Source organism: Geotrypetes seraphini, chromosome 1 (genome assembly GCF_902459505.1).
Source record: "Geotrypetes seraphini chromosome 1, aGeoSer1.1, whole genome shotgun sequence".
Classification (NCBI taxonomy): Eukaryota; Metazoa; Chordata; class Amphibia; order Gymnophiona; family Dermophiidae; genus Geotrypetes; species Geotrypetes seraphini.
Window position 1 is genome coordinate 300415004 of NC_047084.1, and position 26778 is coordinate 300441781.

The following is a 26778-nucleotide window of genomic DNA, read 5'->3' on the forward strand; positions in this document are numbered from 1 at the left end:
TCAGGCCATAATTGGTGTGTTCAGTGACTAGGTCCTGAACGTCAGGTCATTCTACGTGAACTTGCCTACATATGCAAAAGAGATCACTGAAAGCTCAACAACTCCAGTGTGATAAACTTGTCAGTTTGGCATCAACATTGGGCATGGCAGGGGATTTGGGGCCAGATGCTCAACCTGCATTGATACCGCTATGGTATCAACACTGCGTGCACCAATGCCGCATAGACAGCATCAAACTTTAAGCTCGATGCAGAGATAAAATTTGACATCATCTTTGTCCATGCCTCTTGCATCACGAGACAGTTCATGTAAGAAAGCTAAGAAGTTTAAATATTCCTCCTCTTATAGGTTTGACACGGCATCTTTCTAGACGTCCTTCTCAAGACACAAGAAGCATTAGCTCACCAGGGATTGTTTCCCATCGCTGTAGATCATATCTCCTCTCAGGCGTGTCTTGACATTGAAGTCTCCCATGCCCAGACAAGCAGCACAGCAGATTGCTTCCACACCAATGTCTTCCGGTGTACATGCCAATGCTCCATGAGGAGATCCAGGCTATGCTCAAGCAAGTGCTTTTGGGGATACTACAGAAACAGCCTTTACAGGCTTTAAAGGCATTCATACCTGCATCAGCCCAGCCCAAAGATATGCCAAAGTGTCAATTCAGAACAAGGTCACACACCTATGGATCAACATCGAGCATTGGGGTCGGCATGGACCCATTCCACGCTCACCGCATCAGCAGAGGAGGTATCTCCTGGATCAGAGCATTGATTCCTGCCTCAACATTCAATGCACAGTTGATGCTCCTCTTGACACACACTTCCTGATTCACCTAGGAGACAGTATTTTCAGGAGGCTGACTCAGATATCTCCATCCGCTCAGAGGAGGATTTGCCAGACTTGTCAGCCGAGGAATCTTATGGTATACATTCTGATCCTTCTCCACCTCAGAGGCAAAAGTCTTTACCAGAAAGCATAGCTTTCACTGGCTTTGTTAGATAGATGGGTCAGGCTTTACCCATTAAAATGGAGACAGAGGAAGAAACTTGCTCTGAATTTTTTTGAGCTTCTTGACTACGAATCACTTGTTTCCAAAAGAACCATCTCCACTTGGATAGCGGACTGTATCTCCTTCATGTATGTTCAGGCTGGGCTGTGTTAATAGCCCACAACATATGTGCTATGACTATTCTCAATAGCTCATTTCCACTCTACAGCTATTGAGGACATCTGTAAAGTAGTTACTGGTCTTCAATATATACATTTACCTCTCAATACTGTTTAGAACACAGCTCCAGAAAAGACAATTGGTTTGGGCAAGCAGTTCTGCAAAATATATTCTCTACCTAAAGCCAACTTTCTCTCATACCCTATTGGATTTCATCAGGCTCCTGTTTATTTAATGTCTAACCTCTTCTAGAATATATTTTAAAATCTCAGCTTTATTAGTTTTTCTTCATTAAAAATATATTTCAAAAAACTTTCTTCTATATAAATTAGTAAAGTGCTCAGTCCATGAAATCAATCATATTGTTAAGATAACATGTGACAGTGGTTTATCCAAGGACAATATATTCTTCTTAGCCCTTCTCCAACCTTCTATTCAATAATATGAACGAACTTATCTACAGGCTGGATTTCCATCAGAACCACTGTTAAGTTAGTGATTAAGTGCAAATGTGCTCAAAGTGTTATAGTGCTGTAAACTTGACTCCTTTAGGTTTCTTCTACCCCCCAACGCGAGTTTCGAGCGTATCTTCTTCAGGAGGGGTACTAGGAGCATAAAAACAATAAATTACACTAAATTATTATCAATTCTAAAACACAGATTATCTACTCTATTAATAGACCATTAATCTCTTCCTAATGTTCAAATCATTAAATTTCATAAGTCCTACTTAACAACTCAAATCTACTTTCATACCTGTTAGTCGGCTCTCATACATTTGGGGCGAACGAACCAAACCAGCGACTCTCTACTCAAACCTGGACTTTAAATACCCTATCTACTTACCCCAACCGGAAGGACTCACTCTGAACCGGAACAGCTGCCTTCACAAAGCTGTCCATTCTACCTCCAAGTTCAACCCTGTATCTGTAAATGTTTTCCAGTTAAATATAAATCGTTGTTCCTTATAATGTAAAAGTTTACCTAAGTCTCCTTGGTAATTTGTTATATGTATTAAAACTGTATACCGTAATGAGTCCACTGTGTGGGATTCCTGTAGCCAATGGGCCACAAGAGGGGCGATAACCCGCGCACAACGTATATTACTCAGGTGCTCCGTGATTCGAGTCTTTATCATCCTACTCGTCTGACCAATATATAATTTGTCACACGGACATCTGATACAGTATATCACACCTGACGACTCACAATCTGTGCCCGATGAAAGTTTAAATTGGTTACCGTGAGTATGGGGAACTGCAATCTGGCCCTGCTCCATTACATACTTGCAGTTACAACAGTGACCACACTTACGGTGTGCTGGTAAATGCTTATATTTATTATTGTTGTATTTACAGTATTTGAGTTGTTCCCCTAAATTGCTAGATCTTCTAAATGCAAATGTGGGATTATGTTTCAGATCTGGGTAAACTTGTAACACTGACCAATGTTTTAATATTATATTTTTAATATTATTACTCATGACATTATAAGGTAAAACACAAGCTATTCGTGTCTCTTGATCATGAACCTCTGGAAGGAGGAGCCAGGGTCGATAACAACTCCTTGCTCTTCTAGAGACATGATCCTGGCAGTTTGTAAGTCCTACATATGAGAATATTATGTGTGCTTGTCCTTAGAGATAGCAAAGATAACTTACCTGTAGCAGGTGTTCACTGAGGCAGCAGGCATATATTCACACAACCCACCCACCTCTCTTAGTTGGCTTCTTAGCTCCCCCCCCCCTCCCAACTGTTGGTCCTGCATGCCAATGTTGGGTAAGAATGCACCTGCACACACACAGTATGGGCACTACCTGCAGATTTGGTGTCAGCATACTTGGCAATATCAGTACTGGGTTCCATAGATAGTGTCACCCACATTTGAGACTATATGCCTGCTGTTCTCAAAGAACACCTGCTACAGTATCTTTGCTTTAATACTTCGGTAAAAGTAGAAAAATGTTTCTTTATTAGTAATGAAACCTTTACTTAAGTACAATAACTAGTTACTTTTACATAGTTACCATATAATTCTGGTGCTAACCTGATGTCAAGTTGATTGCTCCCTGATGGTGTGGCTGTTACAGTAGGCTGCTGCAAACATTCACTTGAAGCCCTCCTAAATAAGTGCAGCAGTATTATCTGTCATATACAGTAATTATATTTCTCCTTAAACCAGCCAGCAGTATGGACATATTAACTGTGGCTGAATTTCTGTATGAATAGTGCAATCTTCTCCAATAACAGAAGCTCAGGGACCGGCACCCTCTCACTGCAAAGTTAGAAGAGTCACTCGCATGGTATGCTATCCAAATCAGAGCTCTGAAGCTCACATATTTTCAGCTTAGGCATGCACTAGTCACCTTCTCCGTAAAGCTTTATATTCTTGATTTTCCAGTCTTCAAATCATAGATTGTATCATAATTTTGAGATACACTGTGATCCAGCATAGTCTGGTTACTCCGGTCCGCTTCAGCCACTCAACTCTGCTTCAGTCACTGGTTCCAAGTCACTTTGCCTTTCTGGTCACTTCTAGAGCCTCTAATCACTGTGGTCACCTCTGTCCACTCTGATCACCTTCAATCACTTTTCCAGGCTTACTGAGGGTTAGGTCTGAGATCAGCATTCCTCTTCTTGCAGGTGACCTGTAGGAGCCAAATCTCTAATGAAACACCCAGAGATCAATCTAAAAGGAAAAGGCTAAAATCAGCCAAAGGTCCTTCATCAGAGGCTTCTTTACTATTAGGGTGAGAAAATTACTACTAAACAAAATTTAATCTCTTAGTATTTTGTATCAGCTCCCAAGGTCTACTTCAGAATCTCTCAAAGTCCCAAAAGTTCACAGCACAAAAGAGAACAGTCTCCCAGAGGAAGTGGTGGAGACAGAGACTGTGTCTGAATTCAAGAAGGCATGGGATAGGTACGTGAGATCTTTTAGAGAGAGGAAAATAATAATTACTGTGGATGGGCAGACTAGATGGGCCATTTGGCCTTTATTTGCCATCATGTTTGTTTCAATAAGTAGTTTTCTCCACAGGCAAATATATGCAAATCAGCATTCAAATCAGTCCATCTCAATTTGGCAGATGGAAAACAATCAGTCGTCTCTTAGTCTCAGGGAATCAATTCAGGTCAGTGTTGAGGTCTTGACTCTTCCTGTCACCTCCCACGTAGTTTTCCCTGTCTAGCTACATCCACCCACTAGTTACTCACCGTAATATTACAGGACTGCACAGACCTAACTTTAGAGCCAGGTTGTCTTTTATAGGTTCCCTCCCCAAAGGAATTCTTGCTAGGATACCCCCCTGTACTCTGTAATGGGTCGTATACCCCATCACATGCACTTAAATGATACAAAAATTTATTGCACTTTAAAATTTATTCAAAATGGATCAATGAATAATGAGTTTGCACTGATGCTAAGATTTTGTACTTGGGTTGAACTTTTGACTATTGTGACAGATCCAACAAAAATTGCTTCAATTTGATGCTTTGTAGTCTTTCCCTATTGTGTATGAGTATTTAGTTTTTTGTGCACATATTTCTTCTTGATTGCTTTTCCCTAGTTTTATGTTCATTACTCATTACAAAGACTGAATTTCCTTTTGAATGTAACTTTATTGACAATATATATAAAAAGATAAAAACAATACAAAAGTCGTAAACTAGTAAGACTGTCATTTCTGATCCAAAGAAATTTCCAAAATTCAAGGAAATATCCCAGTTTAATGATTGTTTTATGATCTAATAGTTTCAATGCAGCTGATTTCTGGGCTTGGCAGGGTAGATTTGATTTAAATCAAATTGATTCAAAATAGAAAATGACAGGGAAAAATTTTGTCCCCATCCCCACAAACTCAGTCCCCGTCCCATCCCCACAAGCCTTGAACAGTTTTATACTGAACTTATTTTATTAAAGTATAAAAAGAAACAATATTCTGTACAATTGTCATTTTATAAATCACAAATAATACAGAGCAAGGATCAACAAAACCCCTGTTTCCCCTCTCCTTCCCCTCACAAATATCTCCTCCATTATCAAGAAAACGGAAGTCAAATTACTACAGAATACTACATAGAAAAATCAAGCTAACAGAATACTTCAGTCACACATGGCAGGAATAGTGTTTGGGGGAGTGCACAAGGGCAACTACCCCCTGGTCAGAGAGAGCCCTAAGCCAGCTGGAAGCTAAAGAAGCACAGCATTGGCTTTACAGTCCCCAGTTATGACTAACACCAGCTCTAGCAGGATACATATTTCAAATCTGATACATTCTAATCACAAAATATAAAATTTTTTTCTACCTTTTGTTGCTGGTCATTTTATCCTTCATGTCACATTGGTCTCAGGCTCTGGTTTCTGTTTCCATCTGTCTACTCTGCCAGGGTCTCCTGCCCATTTGACATGTCTTGTTTTTCCATACTCATTATTCATCTTCCATCTCTGTGTATGTTTTTCCCCCCATTATCAGCAAGCATCTCCCTTCTCTGTCTCCTATACTTCCCTTTCTAGTATTTTCCTTGTGTCCATCTCGCTCTCTTCATCAACTCACCATTCTATGATCCTTTCCTCCTGTGGACAGTATCACTCCTCTATATCCCTATGGCCCCCTGTCCAGCATCTTCCTTCTATGTTCTTATTCTCCCCCATGTCTAGCCATCTTCTGTGTCCATATACCCTCTCATGTCTAACATTACCCCTCTGTGTACATATACCACCCCCATGTTCCTATGCCCCATCCATGTCCACATCTCCTCTCTTTTTATATGTCTTCCTGTGTCCAGCTTCTCCCCTCTCTTATTCCCCTAAATTAATGTCTTTCTCACACTCTCTTTCCTCTCATCCTCCACTATGTTCAATATTTCACTCACTCTTCCTTCAGCCCTTTGGTTCGGCTTTTCTCTTTCCCTTTCCTGCACCTCTCTCCCTTCCCTTCAGTGCCCAGGTGTGGGTCTGGCACCTCCCCCTTCCCTCCAGCTCCACTCTACCCACCACATGGATCCAGCACCCGTTTCCCTTCCCCTCAATCCCCAGAACAGATCAAGCAACTGTCTCCTTTCCCTTCAGCTCCAGCCAGTCCAGCAGCCCAAGCAACTCCCTCCTTCCTTCGTGGGTACAGCAACAGCTCTCCTCCCTCCCTTCTTCCCTATCGCTAGTCCTGATGGTGTGCAGAAAAAAACAAACCTGCAACTCTCCTGGGTAGGCCCCTTTGCGCCTCCTGGAGAGGGCCTACCAGCCTGTTAGAAGCTTTCTGCACGCAGGACTGCTCCGACTGAAACATTCTTGCTGCCAAGTCCCTCCTTCTGATATAACTTCCATCCAGAAGTTACATCAGGAGGGACTCGGCAGCAAGAAGGTTCCGGTCAGAGCAGCCCTGCATATAGGAAGCTTCTAGCAGGCTAGTAGACCTACCCCAGGAGGCGCAAGGGGGCCTACTTAGGAGAGTCACAGGTTTGTTGTTTTTTTAATTTTGCCACCTGCCATCGGGAGGGAAGGTGTGAGGGAGGGGGACTGTTGGACCCGCAATAGGGAGGGAGGGGGCTGCTGGACTCACAAGAGGGGCTGCTGCTGCACCCGCAATGGTGAAAGGGGGCTGCTAGAAATGCGATCACAAGGAGGCTGCTGCCTGGAATGGGTGGGAAGGGAGGCAACTCACAGCAGATACTTTACTGCAGGGACAAGGCCATTCTCCACTCCACGGAAAATGGCCTTGTCCCCATACCCGCAGCAACCAGTCTTTCTCTCCCCCCCCCCCCCCCCCCCGGTTCCTGCAGGCTAGCCGTGGGTAACAATCACCATGTCATTCTCTAATTTAAATCACTAGCCAGAAAGAGTTGATTTAAATAATGGTTTTCTACAGAGACTAATTTTTGCTGGTATAATCTTAATATTTACAACCAAATGAAGATTTCATTTTTTGAAAAATAACTTTTCAGATTTGTTGTATAATTTTATCAAAAAATTACTGATTTAATTAAACTATTAGAAATACATAGCTAAATAATTATAAAATTATTACGAGGTGAACCATCTCCAGTTTAATAGGTAAATCATTCATATTTGAACAACTTTGCTGCTGTACTTTATTGAAAAGAGAGAAATAATCATTACCTTAATAACAATTTAAATACAATAACATTTGCACAGCATTTATATTTTTTTATTTGCTTAAACATCTATTTTAATTGATATGGCTGAACAAAATATCTTTAAAAAAAGAAAAAACTATCAGGCCCATGCATGAAAAACTTAAAATGCTGTCTGCTGTAGTTCATCGTCATCTTCTTGTTCATAGTCTGGAACAGAAAAACAAGCTTTCCTGCTTTATTGGGTCCAAAACAATTTTTCAATTTAAAATGAATGAGTCCAAAGGAAGAGAATATTCTTTCTATGCCAGCAGAGGAAAGTACTGCTGTTAAAAATGAAATCATTACTTCAACAGTCTCTAAATCCAAGCATTTAATAAGTGACCATCATCTGTTCACTAGTTTGACTTTCTTTAAAACATCAGCAAACATATTTCTTTTTTTATTATTCTTTATTTATAATTTCCAACAATTTTACAAGAAAATAAAGTTCTTGTCAAAGAAATACAGCATGAATTTTGTTACTTATACAATCAAAATAACAGTGGTATAAATGATTATCCTCCTTAGACCACAACTACAGGGGGAGTTAAGCTGAAAAAAACAAGAGGCTATAAAAAAGAAAAATAGTCCAAAGAAAAGCTATAATGCAACACTTTACTTGCTATTTCTTTAACAGTGGGTCAACTTCAAGCCATTTTTTTCAGCTCCAGGAAGGATTTTAACTGATCAGGAAGAAAGAATACATATTTAAGTTGTGCATATTTTATAATGCACTTACAGGGGTATGCTAATAAGAAGGAGGCACCCAAAGCTATTGTTTCCTGCCTCAATGACAAAAACTGTTTCCTTCTCTCCTGGGTGATCTTCGTGACATCCATATATGCCCATTTTCTTTTCCTATAAAACAAAGATTTTGAAAACCTAAAATACAATTTCATAAATGAGTCCAAGTCTTGTTGAAAAACAACGGAAATCAGTAGTGTAGTTCTCTCCGCCACATCAGAAATAGATTCTTCTAGGATTGCAGATATATTATTTAAACCTGTCTGAGGGACCTGTATCTTCTCTCCTTCCATAACTTCCTGGGCAGACTTTTTAAGCAATGGAAGATAATAAATTTTGTTCAATGGGGGAATATGTTCAGAAGAATAGGACAAAACTTCCACTGCATATTTTTTAAACATTTCATGTGAAGAAATACCCGGAGTTTTAGGGAAGTTCAAAATCCTCACATTTAACAGTCGATTGAAATTTTCTGTTTTCTATTTTCCAGTGTAGCAAAACACTATCTTCTATTGCAGCAATCTTGTATATTAGCAAGGAATGTACTTCATTTTGTATTTTAGTTAAAGTATTCTTAGTTTCAGTGTTAGTTTGTTCAGATATTTTTATAAAGTTATCTAGCTTCATCTCTAAAGCTTTTAACTCCTCTGAAGTCTTCCTGGTAGCAATATCCACTCTCTGGAGCATCTTCAGAATGGCTGCCAAAATGTCCTCTCTGTCAGGGACTAGCTCCCCAAAGCTAGTAAACATCGGCAGAAGCTTATCTGCCATGGGTCCTTCCTCCGCTGGTACCTTGGGTGCGTCTTCAGCCACTGTGTTCACGGATTCCAGGGCAGCAGTGTCAGCTGGACAGGGAGGCGGGACATCCGGTGCGGGTGAGAACGAGATCTCCAGCCCCAGCAGGATCGATCACCCCTGTATCTCTCCCGGAGCAGGCCTTAACTCACCCGCTCTCTGAGCAAGTGTCGTTAGGCACTGTTCAATCATTCACTGGTTATGTGCAGCCACGAGTGTGGAGGAGGTAAGCACCCTAACGCTGCCTTTTCTTTTAGTATGCGGTATAACAAAGAAGAAAATTTTCCCCACGAACGAGAGCATTCACAGCATGCCTAGCTTAGTGCTGCCATCTTGGCCACTCCCCCCAGAAGGCAAGCAAACATATTTATTAAAGGTTTCCCCTTAGCTCTGAAGTTTATTATAGTTGGCATTACAGATGGATGATTCCTAGATGCACATGTCATAGCTAATTCCTCTTCTTTAGCACTCACGTTTTGACTCTGGTACTGATATTGTCCCAATTGTTTTTTAATGATTGTAATTCTGGCATTGTGAGGTTAAATTTTTAAGTGCCCACTCAGTTCCTTCCAAATGTCAACAGCATCAGCAATATAATAGCTATTTTTCTGTATTTTGTTATCTTCAACATTTCTCTTAAGGCCAATGTTGAGGTTTTGGGCTGTAATAGTACCATATATTTTCTCTCTATTTTGTTCACAAACTGTCATCAGAATAGGTTAGTTCATATACTGCTCAAAACGGATCACTACAGAGTTCCATTTAACATCTTGTGGTGGGGCGTTAGCTTGGTTTCATCCATTCTTTTCAGAGCTGCTGTTACAAAGTGATTGTTACGGAAGTATTTAGCAGTTTCAACAACATTAGTCTTTATTTCCGGAACACTGAAGTCTTTGGCTAGGAGGTGCAGCAAATGAGCACTGCAACCATATGTTAGTAACTTGGTATTCTTTTCATGCTCTTCTAAATTTCTTCTCACCTTGGATACATTTGCAGCATTGTTCACATTTTATTATAGCTTATACTGCTACTTCCTGGAAGTTTTCTGCTGTATGTGCATTTCCTGAGGTATCAATTGTTTCTGCAAGAAAACATTCCCTTCTTCTGTTATACAAACACATATAACATGATCATTGTGGGACATTACTCTACCCATCAAGACTTAGATTAGTAATTTTACCCTCTAGACCTGTTACACATTGTTCCTTTCTCTGACATATAATTTATCCAGCAGTTTCCCTGCAACATCAGCTCTGCTGGGTGGACTGTATCCTGGTCTCAGTGACTGAACCATATTAATGAAGTGTGAGTTTTCAATCAGATGGAAGAGTTTTGTCATATAAACTGGACAATTATTTTTTATCGATTACCTCTTTATCTAATCTGCTGGTTTTTATTACAAACTTATCTATGGTGGTTCCCGGATGGTTGGATTTTTTTCTCTTTTAGATGATATACTGTGGATATGTGATGTATATGATGTGACTGAAACACTATCCTGGACAGATAACTCTGAAACTATAGAACAGGAAGCTGGTGATCTTGAAGGTGGATAGTTTCCAGAATCCTTTAGGCTGATAAGAGTCTCCTAAACAAAAAATTCAATGCTGTTATTTTTTTATTGATACCATTTCTGCTGATTTAGTATTACTCATAGTATTCATTGCCACTTAGTACTGCCCAAAAATGAATATTTGCTTGTTTCAACTCTATTTCTTCACACAACTCTTTCAAAATGATGGGTAACATGCAGTATATTAACAAATATATTTTTTGCTCAAATATGAGTTCCTCAAGGCAGTCTTTAAGAAATATGATGAAATCAAAACATTTACAAACCTGAAGATGCTGCCTGTTCAAACAAATTCCTTTTGTCATATTTATCAGAGCACTTCTCATGATGTTGTTTCATTTGGGCCACCAAGCCATGCACCAAGTACCTATCTTACTTATAATTTTAATGTACCAATATATTCATTGTAACCCGTTCTGGGCTCTTTTGGGAGGACGGGCTAAAAAATCGAATAAATAAATAAATAAAATTCTTTGTTGTAGCATTTGCCTTTTGCATGCATGCCAGCCTTACCCATAGGCAGAGGAACTTCATTAAAATATTCCCAAATGGGTCTCTTTTATGGCCTGTTATGGCCTCCAAGCTGAGAATAATATGATAAACCTCAGGCAATACACAGAAAGATCCCAAGATTTGTGGAGTATTTTGCTCACAAAGTTTTTTCATTTTTACTGCTTGCCCCTGCCTCGTCACATTTAGCTCCTTGGGCAGATATATAAACTTAGCACTTAAGTGGTACGGAGTTGATTCTGTATACATCGATTTGCAAAGGAACTATGGGGTCAAGGTCTTTTTCTCAACTCAGTACCTGTGACATTATGAATGGATTAATGGAATTCCCACAAAATTTAAACATTGAATAAATGTACAGCCTCATGCTACATAATTAAAAACAAATCCTTATTTCATGATGAATAAATTTTAGACTATAATGTATCTTAGGCCCCCTTTTACAGAGCGGCACTAGCGAGTGTTGTGCAGCAAATACTCTGATGCCCATTCAATCCTTATGGTCATCGGAGTACAGTGGTGCCTCACACAACGAACTTAATCCGTTCCAGGAGCAAGTTTGTTATGTGAAACGTTCGTTGTGTGAAACGCGTTTTCCCATAAGAATACATGTAAAACAAAATAATTCGTTCTGCAGCATAAAATATGCTAAGATGACATAAAAAAAGATAAATTTTTGGTTATTATTTTTATTTAGATACATCTAAAAACATAATTGTTTTTTAAAACAACACACATTTTTTAAATTTAAAGACAGACTAAGTAGAGTCTAATTTTACAGTGAGAGGGCAGAGTCTCAGCGGCAAAAACTGGGACTTAACTGTTCATTTTTTTTTTTTTTCTACCGTGTTTCCCCGATGATAAGGCAGGGCCATCAAATAAGACAGCCCCCCCTTTTTAGAAAAAAATGTAAAATAAGGCACCCCCCCGCAAATAAGCCACCCACCGATACCTGCGCTTACCCGAATCGGGTGGTACGGTGGGTGACTCCGTGTGGTCCCTGGCACCCCCGACACGATCGGGGCAAGAGGGAGCTCAAGCCCTCTGGCCCCCCCGACTCCCCGACACGATCGGGGCAAGAGGGAGCTCAAGCCCTCTTGCCCCCCCGACTCCCCGACACGATCGGGGCAAGAGGGAGCTCAAGCCCTCTTGCCCCCCCGACTCCCCGACACGATCGGGGCAAAAGGGAGCTCAAGCCCTCTTGCCCCCCCGACTCCCCGACACGATCGGGGCAAAAGGGAGCCCAAGCCCTCTTGCCCCGCCGATTCCCCAACTCCCCGACAATATCGGGCCAGGAGGGAGCCCAAGTCCTCCTGGCCACGGCGACCCCCTAACCCCACCCTGCACTACATTACGGGCAGGAGGGATCCCAGGCCCTCCTGCCCTCGACGCAAACCCCCCCTCCCCCCAACGACCGCCCCCCCAAGAACCTCCGACCGCCCCCCCAGCCGACCCGCGACCCCCCTGGCCGACCCCCACGACACCCCCAACCCCCTTCCCCGTACCTTTCTGTAGTTGGCCGGACAGACGGGAGCCAAACCCGCCTGTCCGGCAGGCAGCCATCGACGGAATGAGGCCGGATTGGCCCATCCGTCCCAAAGCTCCGCCTACTGGTGGGGCCTAAGGCGCCTGGGCCAATCAGAATAGGCCCGGGAGCCTTAGGTCCCTCCTGGGGGCAGGGCCTGAGGCACATGGTCGGGTTGGGCCCATGTGCCTCAGGCCCCGCCCCCAGGAGGGACCTAAGGCTCCCGGGCCTATTCTGATTGGCCCAGGCGCCTTAGGCCCCACCAGTAGGCGGAGCTATGGGACGGATGGGCCAATCCGGCCTCATTCCGTCGATGGCTGCCTGCCGGACAGGCGGGTTTGGCTCCCGTCTGTCCGGCCAACTACAGAAAGGTACGGGGAAGGGGGTTGGGGGTGTCGTGGGGGTCGGCCAGGGAGGTCGCGGGTCGGCTGGGGGGGCGGTCGGAGGTTCTTGGGGGGGGCGGTCGTTGGGGGGAGGGGGGGTTTGCGTCGAGGGCAGGAGGGCCTGGGATCCCTCCTGCCCGTAATGTAGTGCAGGGTGGGGTTAGGGGGTCGCCGTGGCCAGGAGGACTTGGGCTCCCTCCTGGCCCGATATTGTCGGGGAGTTGGGGAATCGGCAGGGCAAGAGGGCTTGGGCTCCCTTTTGCCCCGATCGTGTCGGGGAGTCGGGGGGGCAAGAGGGCTTGGGCTCCCTTTTGCCCCGATCGGGTCGGGGAGTCGGGGGGGCAAGAGGGCTTGAGCTCCCTTTTGCCCCGATCGTGTCGGGGAGTCGGGGGGGCAAGAGGGCTTGAGCTCCCTCTTGCCCCGATCGTGTCGGGGAGTCGGGGGGGCAAGAGGGCTTGAGCTCCCTCTTGCCCCGATCGTGTCGGGGAGTCGGGGGGGGGCAAGAGGGCTTGAGCTCCCTCTTGCCCCGATCGTGTCGGGGAGTCGGGGGGCAAGAGGGAACCAGGCGGAGAGAGGGCAGTTAAGCGCAGTGCCTGCGCGGAAGGATGCAGCTCGGGCGACTTCGTTGTGTGAAACGAAGTTCGTTGTACGGATCAAGACATAAAGTTCGTTGTGCGCAGCGTTCGCTGTGCGAGGCGTCCGTTATGCGAGGCACCACTGTATTTACCATGTTGGCCTGCACTATCAGGCTTTGTAAAAGAGGTCCTTAAACAGAAAACTATCTAGACTTTTCCTAAAAAAAAGCATTTTATTTTTTAAAATCCAATTTAAATTAAAAACATCAGATTTAAATGAAAAATAAATCAGATTTTTAAAAAAATATGTTGCAGTGAACATATTTAAACTGAATATTGCTAAGATCCAAATTTTATACTTATTAAATAATTTTACTTTGAAGAAGGTTCCTTCCTTTGCTAAACTTGACATACTAAGATAAAAATTGTGTCCAAATATAGATACCTTGGGATTTTAAACAAAGGTGTCACCATGGGGTGGCATGTGCCACCCCAAAAACATTGCTTTGCCACCCCAACTAAAGTCAAACAGCTCTAAGCAGGTCTGGCTGGGGCTGCGCTGCACCAATGCCTCTGTCTTCTCATTGGGGCCGGGTTGTGCGATTTCTCTGTTGCTCTTTGACCCACAGGGTTCATTCTTTCTTTTGTTAAATATTATTCATTCCAATGTGAGCTCTATTCTGAGCTTGGGGGAAGTACCAAGACATTAGGAAATAAGAATAGACAATTCATTAACATATATCCATAAGAATATAAACAGGATGGAGTCATCCCAGAGGGCAGCTACTAAAAAAAAAAATCACTATCATAATCCATATGAGGACAGACTTAAAGACCTCAGTTAAGTGTACTTTGGAAGAAAGGCGGGAGAGAGGGGATATGCCATAGAGGTATTTTAAATACCTCTGCCATTAAGTGTACAGGAGGCAACGCTTTCCACTGAAAAGAAATTTTAGAACAAGGGACACAGGGGTAATCTAAGGAAATATTTCTTTACAGAGTGCGATGGATGCATGGATGTCCTTCTGGTGGAGATGGTGGAAACTGACTATCTGAATTCAAGAAAGCATAGGACAAGAATGAGCATGTTTGAGGGACAGGAAAGGATTATAAAAGTTACTAGTGATATGGATGGGTAAACTGGTTTGGCTGTCTCTGCCATCATTTTCTGTTTCTTTTTTTGGTGGAGAATGATCTCCTCTTCCACTTACAATATTCTTGGGGTATACAGTGGGTAGTGCTGTGCAGATAGCCTGCCTGGCAGCCCCTGGTGCACTAAGCTAACAACTTGTATGCACTTCAGGACCCTCAGCTTCTGCATGTAACAGGAGTTTCCATCCATGAAGCCACGCTTCTTGTGGAATGTGCTTTCAAAAAGACCGGCAATTGCTTGCCATAGGCCATATATGCTGATAAGATGGCCATTTGTATCCATCTCGAAATGGTAGTTTTAGACACCAGTCTACTGCATCTAGCCTGAGTGGAGAGCACAAATAGACAGTCCGACAGTCAGAACTCATTGGTGACCTCTAGATAACATAGGACTCTCCTCATATCCAGCCTTTTCAGAATCCGGTCTTTTTTCTTTGACCCTGTGCTCTAGAACCCTGGTAATCTTACCTCTTGATTAACATCAAATGCTGAAACGACCTTTGGCAAAAAAGATGGACCCGTATGTGAGAAACTCCCATCTTTGTTATCTTGAGGAAAGGCTCCCTGCATGACAAGGCCTGCAGTTCTGAGACTCATCTCGCTGATATAATGACCACAAGGAAAATGGTCTTGACTAGGGCTGCCCAAGTCCGGTCCTCGAGATCTACTGGCAGGCCAGGTTTTCAGGATATCCACAATGAATATGCATGAAAGAGAGAGATTTGCATACCAAGAAGGCATTGCAGGCAAATCTCTCTCATGCATATTCATTGTGGATATCCTGAAAACCTGGCCTGCCAGTAGATCTCGAGGACCGGACTTGGGCAGCCCTGGTCTTGACGGTAAGATCCAGCAAGGACACATCCTGAATAGGCTCATATGGAGCCTGACCAATGCCATGCAAAACCACATTAAGGTTCCATGATGAAAATGGTTGTTTTACTAGTGGTCTGAGCCAGATTCCTAAAGGGGGCACTAAGGCTGTATCTGGATGAGAAGCCAGGGGAGCTTTGCATCCACGAACTCTGAACACAAGAGGCCCACCAATTGCACTCTGAGTGATGCCACTGCAAGGTCTCTGTCAAGACCTGCTTGGAGGAAAGCTAGCACTACCATGATAGGAGCACTAAATGGCTCCACCTTCTCTGTTGTACACCAGTGTTGAAACACCTCCCATGCCTTAGCATAAGCAGAGATTGTCATAGGCTTCTTGGATCCGAGGAGAGTAGCAATGACTACCTCTGAGTATCCTCTGCGCTCTAATGCCATGCACTTAAGAGTCATGCCTTAAGACAAAAGCGAACCAGATCTTCTATGACCACTAGGCCCTGAGACAGAAGATCATGTTGTACCTGCAGTCTGAGACCCTTGTCCCTGATGCGTGGAACAGTCTCCCGGAAGAGGTGGTGGAGACAGAGACTGTGTCTAAATTCAGGAAGGCGTGGGATAGACACATGGGATCTCTTAGAGAGGAAGAGACAATGGTTACTGCGGATGGGCCAACTGGATGGGCCATTTGGCCTTTATCTTCCATCATGTTTCTATGTGTACCAGCTTGCATGGTCAATCCGGTGCTATGAGGACCACTGTCTCTGGGTGGTTTGCTATTCTGTGAAGAATCTGCCCTATCATGTGCCATGAAGGAAACACGTATAAGAGCTCACTCTTTACCTACGGCTGGACTAGGGCATCCAGGCCTTCACTTCCTGGCACAGAACTTCGACTGAAGTGGTTCACCTTCTTGTTCTTCACTATAGCTATCAGAAGAAAAGTTGACTGTCCCCATTGACAAATGATGGACTTAAATGCTGCTGCAGATGATGCCCATTCTCCTGGGCCTAAGGTCTATCTGCTAAGGAAATCAGCCTGGATATTGTCCACTCCTGCAACAAGCACTGCAGAGATCACTTATAGATATAGCTCTGCCCACTGGAACAATAAGTGGGCTTCCAAGCTCAACTGCACACTCTTTGTGCCTCCTTGGTGATTGACATACGCCACTGCTGTAGGAAGACTCAGACTGCCACCTTCTAGACTCTTCTCCAGCTTCTGTAATGCCATTCAAATCCATTTTCTCTGGGAGGCCAACCACAGACCCTGGACTGGGTATTCCGTTACAATGGCCTCCCCAGCCTAACAGATTGGCATCATTGTGAGAATCACCCATGAAGTTATTCCAAGGGGCATGCCCTGTAATAATGATGTGGATAGAGCCACCAACTCATACTGTGGCAGAATTCCAGAGACCACAGAAGAGTCATTTGAAGGAAGTCCATTTGTGGGGACCACTGAGACAGAAATGTATTCTGAAGAGGGTGCATATGAGCCTTCACCAAAGGGACATCTATACTAGCTGCCATGGAGCCTAGTACTTGGAACAGACAGAGCAGGAATGGCTATCATGTCCTTTATCTGAAACTTCTGTTTGCATGCCTCTGGAAGATAGACCTGGCCTTCTACCATGTTGAAGAGTACTCCCAAGTATTGGGAAGGGTCCAGTTGTCTATTTTGAAAATTCACTATCCAGCCCAGGCTCTGCAAGACCTGAACCACTTGAACCACAGCTTGATCCCCTTCTGATTATGACGGAATGGAGCTCTGATTAGCCAGTTGTCCAGATATGGATGCACTTGTAATCCAGCCCTGCGGAGATGTGCTGCTATCAACACCATCACCTTGGTGAAAGTGGGAGTGCTGTTGCCAACCCAAAGGGAAGCACCGAGAACTGATAATATCTCTTCAGCACATGAAATTTCAGAAATTTCCTGCATTCCAGAAATATGGGAATGTGCAGATAGGCTTCCGTCAAGTTTAGGGAAGTTAGACATTCCTCCGAGGTACCACTGCGATAACTGACTGCACAGTTTCCATGCAACAGAGTGGAACTTTCAGGGCCTCGTTGATGTGAGAGCCAGAATTGGTCTCCAATCTTCTAAGCCTTTCTTGGTCACTACTCCAATCTTCTAAGCCTTTCTTGGGCACTATGTAGTATATGGAGTATCTGCACAAGTCCAATTCTTCTGGTGGCACTGGTTCTATGGCTTGAATTTCTACAAGCCTCTGTACTGTTACCCAGACTCTGCATGACCTTTCTGATCACCCCACTGGGGAGTCCACAAAACAGTCTGTTAAGGGATGTGTGAACTCAAGCTTGTACCCTCCCCGAATGATCTCCAGCACCCAGTGGTCTGACAAGATCTGCGCTCAGACTTCCATTTACGCTGACAGCCTTCCTCCTATCCTCATGGGGAAGACTTTGATCCCTGCGTCAATTGCACTTTTTTGGAGGCTGCTGTGGGACGAGAACCATAGGCTTGGCTTCGTCTAGGTTCTATGAATTTGTCTTGATCCCTGATAGGATCTTTGAGATGAGGCTCCTCCTGAATACTGCTGAAAGTACCTAGAATTACAAAAATTAGACCGCCCAGAACCTCTAGAGGTTCGTAGTTTGCTGTCAGGCAGAAATTTTGGATGGCAATCTGCAACACTGGCCATCGGGTCATCCAGACCCTTTCCTAACATTAACTGTCCTTTGAGTCTGCTGAGAGTGACCTTGGAGGTGGAATCTCCTGCCCACTGCCTTATCTAGAGCATTCTGCGGGCTGAAATTGAATAAGCCAAGACTTTGCTCATGACTCTAATGTCATCGTAGAGAGCATTGGCCACATAATCCATCTTTGCTAGCAGTTGGGGCAAAGGCTCACCCTCTGCCAGGGTAAGCCCATGCATCTTGGTACAACAAGCACATGCCACAAAAGAGGCTGCTGCAGCTGCTTTGATCCCTAAAGCCAAAGCTTCAAACTGCCTTTTTTAGGAAGACATCTACTCTACGATCCTGTATATCCTTTAATACTATGCCTCCCTTACTCAGCAGTGATGTGTGCTTGGTTACCTGAGCCGCCAAGGAATCTACCTTAGGCTGAGCGAACATCTGTTGCCACTCCTGTGCCATAGGATATTGTTTTGGCTACCTTTAAAGCAACCTAAGGAACATTCCAGTGCTCCGTGACTAAAACTTCCTGGATATTTAAAACTAGACTTATAGAGCATAGATCATGTATTGCTAGAGAGCGAGTTGAAGCCCCATTGGTTCAGCACTGTTTGGATCTACATCATAGCTTTCAAGATTTGCACTGTTGGGTTCTGGAGTGTGTGACTCCTTCTGCCCGAGGAGGAGACTTTAAACAACTGCTGCTATGTAGAGAACACCGCTGGATATTTGCTTTACAAACCTGTGCACCCATTGTGTGGAATGGAGAGCGTGTTTTTGATTCGACTGTTTATGAGTGCGAAGGCACTTTTTTTGACAATGCAGTCTATTGGAAGTATTGTTGAAATGTTATGACGTCATCGCATTTGTCACATGATGACGTTTGAAGCTTTAAGTCAGTGAACACCGAGGGGCTATTTTTTGTATTTTGTTTTTTGGTTGTTTGTAACTTATGTTGCGAAACAGGGAGTCCTGTTGGAGATTGTGGAGATAAACTGCAAGCAGTGAGGAGTTTTTAGCCGCTGTGCTTTTGGCTCATGCTCCACTGTGCGGGTTTTTTCCTGCTTCTCCATCCCAGTGCTTCTATTAAGACTACTATGAACATTACGTTTTCAAAGATAAGTATGATGTTATTGTGATATACTACAGACGTTAATGATATTTAGTAATATTTCTCCACTTATCTTGGAGTTTTTGACCAAGGATGTGTCTGCCTGTCTCAAAATTGGGATTTTGAGAGTGGCTTGTCTATTTGGGCAGTGATTTTTTGCACCCTTATTATACACTGAGGTCTTTTCTCCATTTTTGAAGTATGAATGTCTGTAGTGCTGGGTAGATATCTGGATGTAGTTTAGGTGTGTACAGTTTTTTGGACATCCTTTCTTGTTTGGGAGTTTTTTGTAAAAATTATTTCTAATTACTTTACATTTACTCCCAACTTACATAATACCTCCCAAGATCATAGATTATAAACTTTTATTAGAAACTCATAAAGCTTTACTATTATTAGACAAATGTCTAAAAATTGGTTGTTGGAACTCGCTTAATATGTCACTTTGGTATAATCCCAAATTTAAAATTGATCACTCGATTATATTCTGGCCTCTTTGGCATTCTCATGGTATTTGATCCTTGAAACAACTTTGCTCTACCCATATCTTTTACTCTTTTGAAGAATTTTCACAAAAATATGAAACTAACTTAAAAAAAATACTTTAATTGGTTATGCCTTATACAAACAATGGGCTCCTTTTACAAAGCCAAGGTAATGGTTTAATGCGCGTAATAGCACGCGCTAAACTGCTGGCCGCGCTAGCCGCTACTGCCTCCTCTTGAGCAGGCCGTAGTTTTTCGGCTAACGCAGGGGTTAGCGCGTGATTAAAAGTCACACACGTTAAAGCCGCTACCGCAGCTTCGTAAAAGGAGCCCAAAATGTTGAAAACTCACAAGAAACATCTTCTATCTATGATCTAACCCCCTCTTTTATGAAACTGCAATTTGTAATTTGGGGGAACAGCGCTGAATGGCCCACGCTGCTCCCGACGCTCATAGAAACTCAATGACCGTCAGGAGCAGCGCGGGACATTCAGTACGGCTCCCCGTGCTAGAAACTATTGCAGTTTTATAAAAGGAGGCCTTAGTAAAAAATGATTAATGGATGCAAGTTTGTCTCGCCCATCTACAAAATTCTTAATAATTTCTCTTTTCATGTACACCTTGGACTTACAAAAGTTTGGGAACGATAGCTAGAAATTTCTGATCAAACTGTAGACTGGGAACACTCTTGGTATAAAGTTAACAGACCTACACAATCATTTAGCTTATCTCTATATTTTCTAGTCCACAGGGCAATACGTCTGCTTAAAGCGTGGAAAGCGAACATTGCCAATACCAAATTTTGCTGGCATTGTAATCAAAATGATGGCACTTTAGCACATATTGCTCTTCGAATGCTCATGTATTAATACTTTCTGACAAAAGCTATGGTCAACTATCCCAAAAATTCTGAAAATCAACAATTCAATTTTGCTATCTGTCATCATCTTACATTCAGCAGATCCTTCTTTTTATAATTAGATGATACACAACAATCTTTATTTGACATACTAAATAGCGCTTGGTTGTTGAAAGACTGCCACAACTCTGAATGATATCTTTTGATGGCAGACAATTTGTCTCATCTATAAATACAAACTTAAGGCTGCAGAAAAAAAACAATAGATACCATAAAATTTATAAGATATGGAAAACTTTTGACACTTATCTTTCCCAGATTTAATATACTCTCTCATCAATGGGTATTACGATTGTGGTTCTGTTAATTATAAACTGATAATGATTGTATTATTTCTTCCCTTCTGATAATGACAATATTATGTTTAATTTATGTTATATTTTTATATAGTTCTCCTTATTGTATTTTGTCTGTTATAAAAAATTTTATAAAATGTTTGAACTGAAAAAATATATAAAAGTTATAATTCTAAGATATAAAACATTTAAAATGGAAATAAAATTAATAAAAAATTGTCAAAATTAATATCAGGTTGGCTAAATGCTTAAAAGTGAAGAGATTAAAAAGGATTCTTACCAATTACAATAGTGCCTGTGGATATCCTAGATATAAAACGGTGCTTAAGAAAAATAACGATTAAGGGGTGTAGCTTGATTCCAAGGTGAGAACACAGATAAATTAAAAATGTGAGGAGAATCACTGTGATACACGGCAAGTCATTGCTGTTATTGAAAATATTCAATGCACAGTCACAGATGAAAATATGCTAGATCAAAAGTGAAATTACAGATAAAGATGCTACGTTACAAGGACAACTTTTCAATGTTTTACTTAATCTATTACAATTCTTGGTGCAGGTGAACTTTGATGCACAACACTGATAGCAATGCTCAGGCTTCAATAGAACTAAAACAGAGCAAAATGAACACATTTGCCCAATTTTACTTAAATGCAGGTCTCACTTAGATACATACCCCTCATTTTATAAAGCTGTAGTAGCGGCTGCGCAGCAAACGCTCTGACGCCCAATAAATCCCTATGGGCGGCAGGGCGACTACTGCGGCTTTCTAAAAGGAGCCCGTATTCTTAAAAGCAAAATGTGACAGGCTAAAAGGATCTTGTAGTGATTAGAATTAAAAAGTAAATTAGAAACTTACCAACATTTAGGGCTCCTTTTACTAAGCTGCGTTAGCGTTTTTAGCGCATGCATTTTAGCGCGCGCTAAACCCACGCTACGTGGCTAGAACTAATGGCAGCTCAATGCTGGCGTTAACGTCTAGTGCGCATGGCAATTTAGCATGTGCTATTCCGCGCGTTAATATCCTAACGCGGTTTAGTAAAATGAGCCCTTAATTATCAAAGTGCTCAGCTACTAAAAAAAATGCCGAGACTGGAGTGGCATGTCTGCTCACATAATGTAAATCCCATGAAGTAGGCAAGTGTCTATACTTTACTTTTTTAGTTCTAATCAGTATGGGATCCTTTTTAGCCCAACCAACATATTTTGCTTTTAAGAATATTTTATTTATTTGGATTCATTAACCACCTTTATGAAGTGATTCACCCAAGATGGTGTACAACCAGTACAATTCAACATAAAACTTATAATTTTATTAACATAACAGTGGCAAGAAGATCAAAAATAAAGAATTATGAGTGACGTCAACTCAAAATCAGCAAATTGAAGCTTAATAATAGGACTACCATGAAACAGTTTCAAAAACATACTTATAACAGCAGTGAAATTTAAATGAGACATAATACAATGTCAGCGTAATACTTATGAAACTAATAAGTACACATCAGAGCATTCAAAACAACATAGATACGGCTCTAATGCTTTCCTACAACAGAGCTTATAATATGAAGGAAGTAGATCAGTGCTCTAAGGCCCTGACCCAATGCTACACATCCTAGCGAGGGCAATGTATTCTGATCCTCCCCAGACCCTAGCTAAGTATAGTGAAACCTGTCTGGATAGCAATAACTGTATACATACTTATGTTCCTAAGAATGTCATTTTTTTTGTTCACCGTTTCATAAAGTTTGTTACTAAACTTTTCAGATTAGAATCTATGTGTATGTGACTGCTTAGAGATCCACATTATTGTTTTGTATTTGGTCTGTTTCTTAACATACAGGTACTGTATGATCATCTAGGCTCTATGAGGGTTTCAGTTCCCCTAAAAACCTCTAAGAAATAGTTGCAGGATGGGATACTTGTGTTCAAAAACACTGTTTGCTGGTTGAAGGTTACTAGAAAAGAGCCATATAAATTAGGAATACCTGAGCAATGCCCACAGGTGAATGGATGTTAAATGTAGCATTGAGATGTTATATGACAATACAAGATAATATGTGGAAACATTACAAGGCACAGCAAACACCAGGTGCATCATGGTTCAGTCCAAACCAGGGATACCAACTCCAATTTCTCTTTCTTTCTTTGTGTCTACAGAGCCCTGCGCAGGTCAAACATCATCTATTTGAAGTGCGCAGGGCTCTATAGACACAAAGCCTTGTGGGTCAAAGTGCAGCAGAGAAATTGTGCAGCCTAGGCCCCCCCCCCCCACTCCAATCTGACAAGAAGGGAGCCTGCCTGCCGGCAGAAGCACAGAAGGTTAGGTTGGACAGGCCTCAGAAAGAGTCTATGTGCAATGGTGACACCTAGTGGTTAGATTAAGGGCCCATGACTGCAAGATTCTGAAATGAGCCCTGGTGCTTAGCTTTTGACTAAGAACTGTTTACTGCAGTGAGCAAATTAAAGTTGGAATGAGATACAAAAATAAGGGCAAGCTGTCCTCCCCAAAGTAGCTGAGAAAGGCTCAAGGTGCTACACCTCAACTATTGTTCCAACCGAGCTGCAATCCATAGCAGCAAGAGGAAAATGAGTAGAAAAAATAAAATATTACAGCATAATCATTTTAGTATAAGCTTTGAAATGCGTTCACAGTTCTATTCCTTAATTTTTATTCCCCTGAGAACCTCTTAATATGCCATGAATCATTGTTCCTGTTTTTATGCCAGTTCAATCCTTGCTCCCTGCCCTCTGGGATCAACCATTCCCCCTCTTACTATTCACAGATCATTTCTCCTGCTTGCAGTTAATCCAGTACCACTACCTCTTTGTACTACTGTGTCTTGATTTTACATCCTGGGATTCTGTGAAATGGCTCAGATAGATCAGTTCACTTGGCTCAAGATATTTTCTGTTCCCCCCCCCCCTTTTTACAATTCCATTTCTGTAAGCAAAATGTAATTTGAGTCAAGAAAGCATGATGTAATACAAGTGTAGAGCCAGATTTTCACATGACTAAGCGCACTCCAGGATCAGCCTGGCATCTTTCAAAACAGCTCATGGAGCCTACACTAGCCACTGGGAGCAGGATAAGCTGACGGTCACGTAAGTCTGCTGCTCTTACACAAAGTTCCATACCTCTGCCTTAGCCTGCGAGTGCTGCTGAAAGTACAAACAAGCTGTTTTATTTTACCTTTTGCTGTCAATTGTGTCACCATATAAACCTCCCTTACAGCTTTAGAAGGGAAACTACAATTTCCCTAAGTTTAGCTTTGGAGCAAATCATACACATAGATTACTGCAGCATTTCAAGCACTAATATTTCCTCCTGTTATCAGTTCCTGTCCTTGACTATGGAGCTCTTTCTGGGTGCTACCACTGTTACTGATCCCTGCAGGGCCTGCTGAATAATTGTCATGCATGGTGTTAAAACAAAAGCTTACTGTACTCCACTATTTTTGGGAGGACCAAAAGAAATAAAGCAAATCTTTCTCAATATTTGAAAGAAAAAAAAAAATCTATTTGGAACCATAAGATTCCAAGTTATCCAATAGCTAAGCTGCACAGTTTCTGGGTTCTCTCCTTCCTGACTGTACACAGTTAAAGTGTTCCTCTTCTAAAGGGATAACCTACACATGTAAATGCAAATGAACTCCTCTTGCTTATATATTTATTTTAACTTTGACTGAACTGATTGTTCTTTTCCTGTACTTCCCAAAAGACTTCAAACAAGGGGCCGTTGGAAAGTTCTCAGCCCAACCAACAAAGTTGGGGCAGTCTCCAGCGATTTTCCATTCTATTCATTTCATATTTTTCCCCTCATATATTTTACATGTAAACAGAAACACAGGATATAACAGAAATTATGTACTACTACTACATGGCTATTACAATCCTTATCTGGACTACAATGAAATCTTAAAAGAAAAAATACACAGACAGGTATCCACACACATATAGACAAGTACAACTGAAAGCAGCAACAGAAAATATGTGCACAGAACTCCTACCTCCATTCGGAACATAGGATTTGAGCTTCCCAAAAATCACCACTAAGCAAACACACTCACACCAAAATAACACTGTACTCCCTGCTATTGCTCAATCTCAAACACTGCCAAGGAAGGACAGAACAACAATGTCAGACTTACACCACAGCTCATAGTAGTAGGTGCAGCAACCAGTCTCTCCACAGCAGTGACCTGTTTCACAGATATACGGCTGGTTGTTCACCCCCGGACAGTACTCCCGATCCTGCAAAAAACAAACAAACAAACAAAAGTTCCAATGTGAGAGTACACCAGTAATTGGCAAATCACCTTCCTGTCTATCCTGTTGCAGCCTATGAACAAACTTCACTACTTATATACATCACTGACCCACTGCCTACCCAAACCCCAATCCAACCACCCCACTGATACCCAATACGCCACAGCACCCTGTATTTACTCATAAAACTCACCCAAATCACCCACATTATCTGCACGATCCAGTCAGCACCTGCAGCCCAACCCAGCCCAGCCAAACACTACCTACCCAAACTTAACAACTGCACATGAACCCTAACCTCTTCGTATACATAAGAATTGCCATACTGGGAAAGACCAAAGTATCTTGTCGCAAGATCCCAAGAAAAAAAAACAAATTTTATGCTGCTTATTCAGGAATAAGCAAAAGAAATTGACCCTATTCACTCCACAAGGAGAACACACAAGAAAACTAGGGTCCATATGTTTCTAGAGGTTCCGCCCTAGATGTTTTTATGTGGATTACTTGTTTGTTTCAATAAAGCCATCATCTTGGACATTGACTCTCCATAATTTTTGTTTTCTTGCATATTCAGGAAAAAGCAAATTTCCCCAAGCCATGTCAATAATGGCTTATAGACTTTTGTTTTAAGAAATTATCCAAAACTTTTTAAAACCCTGCTAAGCTAACTGGGTACTAAGAATGTTATAATGCCCCTGTATCGCTCCATGGTGCGACCTCACTTGGAGTATTATGTTCAATTCTTGTCTCCTTATCTCAAGAAAGATAGAGCGGCACTAGAAAAGGTTCAATGAAGAGCGACCAAGATGATAAAGGGGATACAACTCCTCTCGTATGAGGAAAGACTAAAAAGGTTAGGGCTTTTCAGCTTGGAAAAGAGACGGCTGAGGGGGAGATATGATTGAAATCTATAAAATCCTGAGTGGAGTAGAACAGGCAGAAGAGGATCAATTTTTCACTGTCAAAAATTACAAAGACTAGGTGATACTCGAAGTTACAGGGAAATACTTTTAAAACCAATAGGAGGAAATATTTTTTCACTCAGAGAATAGTTAAGCTCTGGAACACATTGTCAGAGGTTGCTAGCATAGCTGGTTTTAAGAAAAGGTTGGACAATTTCTTGGAGGAAAAGTCCATAGTCTATTATTGAAAAATACATGGAGGAAGCCACTGCTTGCCCTGGACCAGTAGCATGGAATGTTGTCACTCCCAGGATTTTGGCCAGGTACTAGGGACCTGGATTGGCCACCATGAGAACAGGCTACTGGGCTTGATGGACTATAGGTCTGACCCAGTAAGTCTATTCTTATGTTCTAACTGCTTTTACAGCACAACAAAGGAGGCTCCCTCTTTGGTGCTAACTGCTTTCACCACATTCTCCAGCAACAAATTTCAGAGTTCAATTACTTGTTGGGTGAAGAAATATTTTCTCCTGTTGGTTTTAAATCTACTACTTAGTAGCTTCATCACATGCCCCCCTAGTTCTGATATTTTTGGAAAGAGTAAACAAGCAATTCACATCTACCTGCTCCACTCCCCTCAGTATTTTATTGACCTCTATCACATCTCCCCCGAGCTGTCTCTTATCCAATCTGAAGAGCCCTAGCCGCTTTAACCATTCCTCACAGGGAAATCATTCCATCTCAA

The 26778-nt window shown here is 42.2% G+C and overlaps 1 protein-coding gene across 6 annotated transcripts in view; it reads right to left on the reverse strand.

Moving 5' to 3' along the window:
- Window positions 1–26778, reverse strand: part of WBP1 (WW domain binding protein 1) — a 61807-nt gene that overhangs the window by 24326 nt on the left and 10703 nt on the right. For 5 of the 6 annotated variants that reach the window (XM_033954695.1, XM_033954710.1, XM_033954703.1 and 2 more), the window contains one exon: window positions 25014–25116. In XM_033954695.1, the coding sequence (XP_033810586.1) occupies window positions 25014–25116 (103 nt within the window). Of the gene's footprint in view, window positions 1–6958; window positions 10430–25013; window positions 25117–26778 lie in introns of those variants that run through there. The other variant, XR_004540336.1, reaches the window with a different exon arrangement.